The sequence below is a fragment of the Miscanthus floridulus genome, chromosome 17 (assembly GCF_019320115.1).
Source record: "Miscanthus floridulus cultivar M001 chromosome 17, ASM1932011v1, whole genome shotgun sequence".
In the NCBI taxonomy this organism is placed as follows: Eukaryota; Viridiplantae; Streptophyta; class Magnoliopsida; order Poales; family Poaceae; genus Miscanthus; species Miscanthus floridulus.
In genome coordinates this window covers 70,511,478-70,522,042 of record NC_089596.1, presented here as the reverse complement: position 1 = coordinate 70,522,042, position 10,565 = coordinate 70,511,478, and the positions used below count along the sequence as shown (strand labels likewise).

General features: G+C 45.2%; 2 protein-coding genes across 2 annotated transcripts; both read right to left on the bottom strand.

Annotated features, from left to right (window-relative positions):
- Positions 1–3,326: 3,326 nt before the first annotated feature.
- Positions 3,327–5,932, bottom strand: LOC136517132 (uncharacterized). The gene is made up of 5 exons (XM_066510650.1): positions 5,516–5,932; positions 5,351–5,420; positions 5,077–5,234; positions 4,321–4,977; positions 3,327–3,837 (listed from the first exon to the last, which is right to left on the bottom strand). The coding sequence occupies exons 1-5, from the start codon at positions 5,747–5,749 to the stop codon at positions 3,607–3,609; spliced, it is 1,350 nt and encodes a 449-aa protein (XP_066366747.1). The 5' UTR covers positions 5,750–5,932; the 3' UTR covers positions 3,327–3,606.
- A 3,695-nt stretch (positions 5,933–9,627) lies between these two features.
- Positions 9,628–10,540, bottom strand: LOC136518179 (pleckstrin homology domain-containing protein 1-like). Its single transcript, XM_066511840.1, has one exon. It carries the CDS (start codon positions 10,408–10,410, stop codon positions 9,904–9,906), a length of 507 nt encoding a protein of 168 aa, XP_066367937.1. The 5' UTR covers positions 10,411–10,540; the 3' UTR covers positions 9,628–9,903.
- Positions 10,541–10,565: the final 25 nt, after the last annotated feature.

Genomic DNA, 10,565 nt, shown 5'->3' with positions numbered 1-10,565 from the left:
CCTGTGAGTGCTACTGATGCTCGGAGAGTAGGCCACTAGGGCCGTAACGCCGTCGCCTCGCTAGAGCCGGCCAACCCGTGGTCGTGCGCCGCCATGGCCGTCGTCACTTCCTTTATTCGCAGAAATAGCTGAGATTGAGGGTACCACTAGGTGCGCATGGGTGAGGCGAACACATTGGCACCGATGGCCTCGCTGGAGCTATCACCGGCGACGAGCTACGCCGCCGTCCTTTCTTCCTCCCCTATCTGTCTCTCTGTCGTGCGGGACCCGCGCGTCAGTCGCTGAGCTGAGGCGGGAGCCTGACCTAGGCCGCGCCAGCGCGTGCTTTGAGGGCCGCCGTATTCTTCCGGGCCGGCCCAGCCGTAGGATTAGGTTTTCCATTTTCTGGTTGTTTTATTCTTTTCACAGATTTGTGTATATATTCAAAAATGTGTATCTCCTAGTTGGTAGATCCAAATAATGTGCTTCCAATTTTGTTGAGTTCATGATAATGTCTAGTTTATATTAAAAATATAATTTATGCCATATCCTGTTATGAAAAATGGAGTTGCTAATTATCTCTTTTAATCATGAGGGAAATAGGGGTAATTATATCTTTTTCTATGTAGCTCCAAATGGCATGAAATTTTTATGGTGTAATTTTTGTAGGTTTTTCTGAATAGTTTTACTATATGTTGCTTTAATCACCTAATTAACTAAATAAATTAGAAAGGGACATTAAATAATTTAATTAGAGGTTGGCACTATACTTTCTGATGTTCCTCTGGTATGTACAACAAGTTGGTAAACTTGGTTTGGTCCAATCATGCTTTTGCATCATCACTAAATAATTAATTTAGTAAACCTGTCATTTATGGACAGATTCTATGTTTACCTTAATTCGATTTGGTTAACGTAAGAATCATGCTTTGATGTTTACAAATGATTTGTAGAGAATTTCATAAGCTTTCCAAAATGTCCTCTTGCAAGTCATTTGAATTTATAGAACTCTGGTTATGATTGAATTAAGGAACTACTCGTTTTCATATAAAACCTTAACTTTGATTTAAGTATGCCTTTACTATTTCCTAAGCTTGTGGTAATGTTCCTAGGTGTTAGGCCTTTAACTGAAGATGAGCATCTTTATCTTAGGTTATGCAAGTTAGGTAAGTAGATCTCGTTCTTCAAGTTAAGTTAGATACATGTTTTAAAGTGATTTGAATAGAGCTATTCTTAATCGGTAAACGAGTGTCCAGTGATGTTTCGTTAAACACTTACTATGATCCATTCATCATGAACATCATGTCATTCCTTATGCATCCATGATATTTATCTTGTGCATCGGCATGTAATAGGTGTACCGAAAGGTGTGACACTGCTGGAATTCGAGGAACCGAGCGAGCAGCAGCAGCCAACACCGGAGGTTCAGGAGGTGCATCCCTCAGGAGAAGTGCCAGACGAGGTTGCCGTTGAGTGCCCTGATCACCGTCCATGTAACTTTATGAAAGGCAAGCCTCGGAGCATATTAAGCCTCCTAATTTCCGAAATGCAGTTAAAGTATTATTGTTACATATATATATTGTTGCATTATATTTAGGTGTTGGATGCAAACACTTGCTGCATTGGTTATCCAATCCTTGTCCAGATATTGAAACCCTGAATCCTATATAGCTCAGGTTCATGTAGTGCTTAGCCCTGCTTAAACGCGGTAGAAGTCAGGTGATTTCCGGTCACCTGCGAGATATAGGAATGGAATATACACATGGCACGGTTGGCTATATTTGTTATCGTGGAAAAGAACATGTCTTAATCTGAAATGAAGACCGGGCGGAGGCTTGCCGGTTTGTAGTGACTCCGTCTGTGTCGCTTAAAGACTGAATCTTGGAGCCTTTCCTATTCATGTTGAACGCATGCCTCTCTCTTAGTTGGCCGTGTCTGAAGACCGACCACGAAGCCGAGTAGCTCACCTCAGGCCGGAAGTCGATAAGTATAAAGTACGCCTCGGAAGGGAGCCGTAGGCGTGAGTCTAAGGGCAGGTGATTTAAAAGTCATGATCGTCCTGGCAGAAGGGTTATCCCTGAGAGCGCTGGCGTTGATCGAACCCGCGAATTTGGTTCCTGAGTTGTACCAAAGGTGACCCACGGCTACCCTTGCAAAGTATGCCAGGGTGAGAGTTAGGAATACCCCCTCAGCTGAGTTGTAATTCGATTCGAGTCGCCGTCTCTCTCGGTTAGTGAGAACTTGACGGGCTTATCTCCAAAGTAGATACACTAAATAACATAATGGTTCGAAAATGATGATATGATGATGACAGCCTTATTATACCTGCTATGGTTAATATTGTTTACTCATAATAAGTGAGTGCTCTAGTACAGGTGCAAATCTAGTGGACAGGTAAATGATGATAAACTTGATGCGAAGTTTAAATTGGTTACTATATTCATAAGCTCTTTTATGCAACTATGTCCAGCTAGCCCACCTCATAAGCCTTGCATGACCCTTGGTGTCTTTTATTTCTGGTTTTGACGGGTAAGTATAGCTGAGTACATTCTCGTACTCAGAGTTTATCTCCCACCTGTTGCAGATAACTAGTTCTACTTTGGTTGTTGCAAGTATTGCCTTCTCCCGGCTAGGGATGAAGACTAGACCGTTGGGTGCGGTCTCTCCTAATTCTCGTACCTGAAGATGCTTTTGTGGGACATGACTAAGATCTGGCAATGTATTTGAAACTATGAAGTTATGTACTAAACTATGTTGCTTTCACAAATTTGAAGTTGGTTTGTAATATTTTATTTGAACTCTGATGGATGTAATACGAATGCTACTTGTGAAATGTTGTAACGAATGATGTGTTGTGTTGAATCACTACGGTCTTGGTTTGTATGTCGAGAGTTGGTTGAAATCCTTCGTGATTTCCGGACTACCGGGATTATGGGAGCTTAAGTACAGAAATTTGATCATTTCGGTGATTGTTTTTGTACTTACGTTTTTATGATTTGGTCGGTTCTGTTACAGGGTGCGTCGTCTCTTCGCGAAGAGACGATGGGGGCTCGTGCTCCCAAGTCATATCGCCCGCTCCAGCACCGTTGTACGACGGGGGCTCGTGCTCCCAAGCCATATTTGATCACCTTGATTTATGAGTGTATACAAGAATTAATTATCTTGCAGATAGCCTAACAGACAACTCATTGTATAATTTATCTGTATTGCTGTCTCTATATGACCTGCAGACGGTAGGCGTCTAAACTGTTGAACGTGCCCTTAGTGTGTCTTCTCTAGTTATTAACCATGCACTGCACGGCTAACTCACCATAAATGTTAATCCCTGCGAATTTTTCGACCACAACTGATAGTAAAACTGATGATCGATTATTTACAATAACAGGTTCTTATCTTCTAAGATACAGCACCTCTGGAAAACGAACATATTATATACATACAATACCACAATGCCAGCAGCTTTCTAGAATCTAGAGTGCAAAGCCTTTTGCCCTTTTCCGTGAATGAACATCCATAAGGCAGGGGTCAAAACAGATTATCCTGGAAAGCAACACCATCGCATCCGAATTGCAACATACGAATACTAGATATGTAGCAGTAGATTATGCCTTTTCATGTTGTATCCATTTAGAAGCCCATGCTCATCAGCAGCCGCTGCAGGGCCTTCCAACCCCAAAGCAAATCATGTTCATAAGCAGTGGCCAACCCATTCTCAACCGGAACACCATCCTCAGACAAGATATTATCTCCTCCAGTTTTTTCAGCATAATTCTCGTCAGTACTCGAAATACTGCTGTTCTCCATGTTTTCTTTTCCAAGAAGTTCGTCTAGAACCTCCATTTCCTCATGCAGCATTGACTGGTCAAGGAAAAGAAAAGGCTCATCGAATGAGAAATAGACTTAACATGGATCATTGAACTATTAAACATAGACATTGGATTGCGGGCTTTTTTCCACCCTAGGAAACCCCTGAATTGTGCACTTTTCACCCCTTCCTCCTATTCAAACGAGTACAATAGATAAACTTTCAGTTCCAATTATTTTTCCATAAACTTAGTAAGGAACTACCAAACTCTAATGTGCTCCGATGAATTAAACTAGTGCGCAGTTGTTAATACTCCTCAACTATTATCAGCGTGGTCCCTTGTAAACGCATTACCACACTCTCCAGAACCTAATAGATGTTTCATATAGCACGCATAGAATGTACACTGAACTACTTATAGACAACGGAATAATAGTTGAGTGGTAATGCGTACAGATATGTATATAAAAAGGCTTCTGGAATTGAACTGTGTTTGCTCTATGTCATGTGAAGAAGGTGTTGATTAAACAGGTTACCTTTTGAGGGTTAGCTTCGTTTGTCTTCACCCAATCTACTTGAACAGAAGCATCTGTGGCAACTGCTGGCTTCTTGTCCTCCTTGGCAACAACGGATTCATCCTCTTTGACTTGATTATCATCCACTTGGAGCTCCTCTTCTAAAACAGTATCCTTTCTGCTTTTGCTGTCATTTGAAACAACAGTTTGCTCTATCCCAGTAGACACCACTCCCTCCTCTTCTGCTATTTTCTGATTCCTCACATCATCCCAATCTTCAAAGACAAGCTCCTCTTCTAAAACAGTATCCTTTCTGCTTTTGCTGTCATTTGAAACAACAGTTTGCTCTATCCCAGTAGACACCACTCCCTCCTCTTCTGCTATTTTCTGATTCCTCACATCATCCCAATCTTCAAAGACAAGCTCCTCTTCTAAAACAGTATCCTTTCTGCTTTTGCTGTCATTTGAAACAACAGTTTGCTCTATCCCAGTAGACACCGCTCCCTCCTCTTCTGCTATTTTCTGATTCCTCACATCATCCCAATCTTCAAAGACAACCAATGTGTTTGTGGTTTCACCTGTTTGAAAGCTTCTGTTCGGCCCATCCTGCCAATGCAACTTCCCTGTGGAATCTTGGAGCAAGAACTTGAACTCAATCGGCTTGTTGGCCGGTAAATCCTGGTCATCAAAACAGGATAGACAAAAGGGGTGACGTCATCACTTCAGAAGCACGCAGATCATCACACACAATGCGCATGCGCACGAAACGAGGCTCACTTTCTCTAAGATCCAGTCGTGGCTTTCCTCGGCCCACTCCAAAGCAAACGCATTCAACGGATCCCAGAGGCCGAGCGCAGGGTCGTCGCCGACGAGGCAGACGCTCTGCCCGAACGTGCACTGCTTTTGCAGCACAAATCGGACGCGCACTGTCTTACCTGGAACCGGGAGGGGGGGCAAAGAACATGAAGGGCGCAGTAAAAACGAGAACTAAAGGATCCATCATTCAGGATCAAACAGATTTAGAAGTTTCGCACCATCGCCGCCGACTTACCCAGTTGAGGAGACGAGGTTTCAGCAGCAGCCGCCGCAGCGTCGTTCGCATGGACCTCCGCCTCGTCAGCCTGCATAAAAAAACTCCCCAAAACATCAGCGCATCATGGTGCGGCGAGCAGCCGAGAAGAACGCGCGCGCACGATTCCGGTCCGACGCGACTCACCTGGGTGGTCGCCACCGCCACGGCGCCGCCCTCCTGCGCGCGCGACGGGAGCGGCTCGAGGTGCTCCTGGTGGTGGGAGGCTACGGCGACGACGACGGGCGCCCTCCGCCGGGCGCGCGCGGCGGCGGGGACAGCGCCCACGACGCGCCGCGCCCCTCGCGCGCCCCCGTAGACGAGCGCGGACCGGGCCCGCGCGTGCGACGTGCTACGGACGGCCGCCGTTGCGGATTCCATGGCTGGCGATCGATCCCGGTGTCGCCCCTGCCTGCCTAAAACCCTGTGCGCGCTGCGGCACTGGAGGTGACAGACTGACAGGCGCTTTCGCACTTCGCAGGGGGGGCAGGACTCTTGCCACTTGGCCGCGCGCGCCCGTGATGAGATGCCGTGCTCGCGGGGGCTTTGGGCGGCGTTCACCGGTAGGCCACGGCCGCACGGGGGCCCCGTGCGGGTTTGGTTTGCGGTGACGAGGTGGGAGATGGCGACGTTCAGCGTGGGGGCGGGATGGGCTGTGCGGCACTGCGGCTGGATCCTCCTCGTCGGTCGTCTGCCGTTGGATCTCGCGCCGCGCGTGGGCAGGAGGGCGTTTCGGTTTTTGTGCCAACACCACCACCTAAAATACAATACTTATTTGTCCTTTGAGTGTAAAAGTTTCTATATCTATTCGACATTTTCTCCGATGACAATATTGAAAGAGAATTATTTCTATAAATGGGTTTCTAGGAGGGAGGATATTTATATTTGGGTTGTGACTCTTAGACAACCCAAAATAGATCTTTCATATAGCTATTTTATTTGAGGCTGATTTTAAATCTCTTACCGTCTATTTTAGATTTAGGTCTCCTCGCCACAGACAGTCTGAATCGGGGGAGCGCTCGGAGTCTGGCTCCTGCCGCTACGTTACGTGGCCGGTGACCCCTTGGCCCTTGCGTTGCGCTACTACGGATCTCGCGGGCCGCGGCGCCAGCAACTTGCTGGACTGGATCGCTGGACTCGCTTTGCCAGTTTGCCGTGCCGTTACGTGGCTCTTGGCGTTTTTCGAACGGCAGGGCAGGACAGCCGTGTTTTGAGAAGTCAGCAGATGTATTTTGTACGTATGCGGTACTACAGGATAGCATATAGAGCTTATAACAAGCCCATAAAAGACGTCCTTTTGATGCCTGGAAGCGACCAGCCTGGGTTTGTAAAAGAAGGTACGTTTCATAGTAATGTCGCGTATAGCAAGACCTGACAAGGGTGCACAACAAAACGAAGCACAAGCGTGTTCGACCTCAACGAAGACTTGAGTGGCGTGACGATACTGGTAGGTTTAAGCAATGGTTATTATGGAGAGCAAAGGCAAACGGGGAACATATATACGATGAAAATCATGAACTTATAGCTCTATTTAGCACGCATAGGCAGTGGCGGAGCTTGGACAAAAAAAAAAAAGAGACGGGGCAACTGATATGAAATGCACAGAGAGGGGGGTCATACCTGTATTTTCATAGTAATTTGAAGTAGTAAAATCGTGGACTCCCTCCGTCCCATGAAAAATATTAAACTTGCAGAAGTAAAATATTTTCAACTTTAATCAAATATACATCTAAAATATTAATATTTATGGTACATAATTAGTATCATTAGATAAATCATTGCATAAATTTTTATATAATAAACTTATTTGAAAATACAAATGTTGCTAATATTTTCTACAAACCTAGTCAAGCATAAATCCCATAGTGACACTTTTATAGAACGAAACGAATATTTAATTAAGAAATCTTCTACGAGTAGCTTATTTGGGGGCATGGCCCACTTTGGCCCTTACTAAGCTCCACCACCATGCATAGGTAAAATGCATTAAGGCCCGTCTCAGTGGGGATTTCATGGCCCTGTTACCAATGTATTCATATTTTGGAAATAGTGCAGAAGAGTTTCATCCCCATAAAACTCTCTCTACTCCCATGAAACTCTTATCATCTCTCTCTTCATCGATACGGTGCCACATCAGCCTATTTAATGCCTATGAAACTCTGAAGAAACCCCATTAAAACTGGCCTAAGGACACACATGAATTAATTTTTGTAGTAAAATTCACAAGCAGCCTCTAAACTTGCATGGCAATTGCATTCGAGTCCCCAATTCTTGAGTTTTGATATTTAGGCCATCGAACTTGTACGACAATAGCATCTAAGTCTCTAAACTTGTCCCGAATACCAACATTAGTTCAAATAGTCTGATCCGCTCCATCACTGATGTGGCATAGTGACTATGTGTTGACGTGGACCGACACGTGTGGTTGTAAGCATTTATTTAAGCCCCTCGTCTTTTTTCTGACAGGAATGTAAGCCCCTTATCAGTTGTTCAAAAAAAAAAAGAATTGTAGCTGGGCCGAAATGATGGTGCTGCCAACATAGTAGTCTCCGCCTTTCAATACCCATTGGGCCAGTGAGGCAAGACCCTTTGCAAGCATGGACCGTCATACCAAGAGGCATTCCGATTGCATATGCCATGGGATTTTGGCTTCGAACCTACTGTAGAATCAGCGGGGTGTTTCAAAACATAAAAGGCAAAAATAGCTTTGTCACAGCAAGCGCCATTGAAAGGTTAGTCGTCTGAACACAGAACATATGTTAAAGCGCTATCTAAAAGCAGTTGAGCTGAACTAGGTGAGTACTAAACTAAGAGCAAGTATAATTATAAGTTGTAAGCGGGCTAAATGTTGAGGTGGAGGAGAGAGAGGAGAAGCGGGCTGACAGCTTAGGCACAGTAACCAAGAAACTTTATGAGAGAGACAGGTAGATCATGTATTAATAGTGAAGAGCTAACTATTATATGGGTGGGAGAAGGCTACAAAGAAACTTTACAGCTAGCAGTCGGCTGTACTATTAGCCTTGCTCTAACACCACCTGTAATAGCCGGCTGAAATCTTAACTACGTACTCAAGATTCAGGTGCCATCAAGTCAAGAGGAAGAAAATATTAAATTGATCAACATGGGCTACAGCTCCAAACTCTATACATGGTGCTACAAACCAATGCTGGCATTCCAGTTTACATATTCAGACACCTGATTAACCTAGGAAGAGTTTGCTGTGAGGAGATAACCTGATACCCTAAGTAATATACATATTCAGATCACAACATAGGCATTTATGTATGGTAATTTGACTTGGTCACTAACAAACATTGTGCTGTTCCACACACACCACACACCAGTATTCCTACTCCCATTGCAGCTATTCTCAATTTCTCATAAATGTTAACACCCCACACACCCGAATAGACCATATCGGACACAAACTTTATAAGCACATTACAAGGGAGCTAATGTTAGTGGCAAAATATCCTACCTATGTCATAATATGAAACAAGTAGATGAAATTTAATCACAAACATTGGAGTGTAACAAAACAGTTAGTAAATTATGCTATTGCAAGGCCAACACATAATATGAAAGAACAAGCTATTAGACATACATAAGAAAACCAGACTTATTACCAGGCTGCACTCATCAACCTACAAGACAGGAAACAGATGAACATGGTCACAGGCCACTGATCAATAGAAGGATAACATATAAGATACTGTGCAATATTAGCACCAGTTTTGACTTTAATTAAGCATAATTCACAAAGGATGGAGGAAGGATCCATCCTCTTACTGTAGTTTCTAATGACACGGAATTTCCACAACTATACAAATAACATAGCGCATGTTGACACTCAAGCAGTACTGCATACACCAATTCACTACTGAAAACTTCCACTTCAGATTACAGCATAAGACATCTTGATATATGGCTCTTTTACAGTTTTACTTCATGGTTAATAAGCATACTACAGCACATTCATCACTTCATCAGTGTTTGTGTTTGTGTTTCTACTTCTAGGACAGAAACTTCATAAGAGCACTAGAGTCAGAGCGGATCTAAATTGGGGAATCTTCTGCAAAAATGCGGAGTCAGTTAAGCAATCCTCTGCGACTCAATACAATTCCATCGGAATAGAACAAGTCAAACTCAACAAAAGGAACGAGAGGAATGGAATACTGGATGATTAAAATCTATTGCAATTTCTGAAACTGGAGCCAAAACTTCAAAACTGTAAAAAAACTAGCCGGACATCAACCACCTAGTAAATTATGGTGTACCAAGATCAATTCGTAGTATAGTATGTTTCAAAAAAAACAATCCGTAGTATAGTATATATATAAAAAAACAAACTATACACGAAAGTGCAGCTTATTACCAGACCAGACCATGTCGTTGATAGTTAATATACTCCTACATATAATCAAGAGTGAAGAAACAAAGGAACGTCGGCACAAGCCCACAATCACTTGGAATTGGAGGTACATAGGCTACAATTCAGAGCCATATCGAGAGAGTTCACAGGAATCACCGCGCCATTAAGCTGCTGGTTCACTCTCTTCGCTAGCCTTAGGCTGCGGCGGGGGCTGGGGGCGGCTGTCGTAGTCGACAACCTCTGCGTCTGTGACGGACCGGGAGTGCTGGACGATGGAGCGACCGATGGAGTTAATCCACTCCTCCTTCTCCTTCTCGGAGTCCGCAATGAAGTACATGGTCTCGGCAGGCGTGGAGAGCTCGAAGGCGAACTGGCGGTTGAGCACGTCCTCGGCGCCCTTGACTGTGAGGCAGGAGGCGACGGGGATGACGCCGCGGGGCACCGAGGCCCGCGTCACCGCAGGGTCCTTGAACCAGAAGAGCCGCCCCTGCTTGAGCACGAACCACCGCCGCCTCCACGTCTTAATGTACTCGCCCTGCTTATTTAGCCACCCCGCGCGCTCCTCGCCGTGCCAGAACTCGACGCCGCCGCCCGGGGCCGCGTCCAGCGCCGAGGGGGAGGAGGAGCCACTGACGCTGTCCATCACGGCGCGCCACAGGCTGGCCGCCATCACCACCGGAGAATTTGGGGATCGGGTGGGGGGTTTGCGACGGCGGCGGCGAGTCAAGGTGGGTGGGGGGCAATTTGTTCCGTGCTGGATTCGCCGGAAGGGAGTGCGTGATGTGATAGGTGCCCTCTTCACTGATAACTTGGAGAGGCACGTGC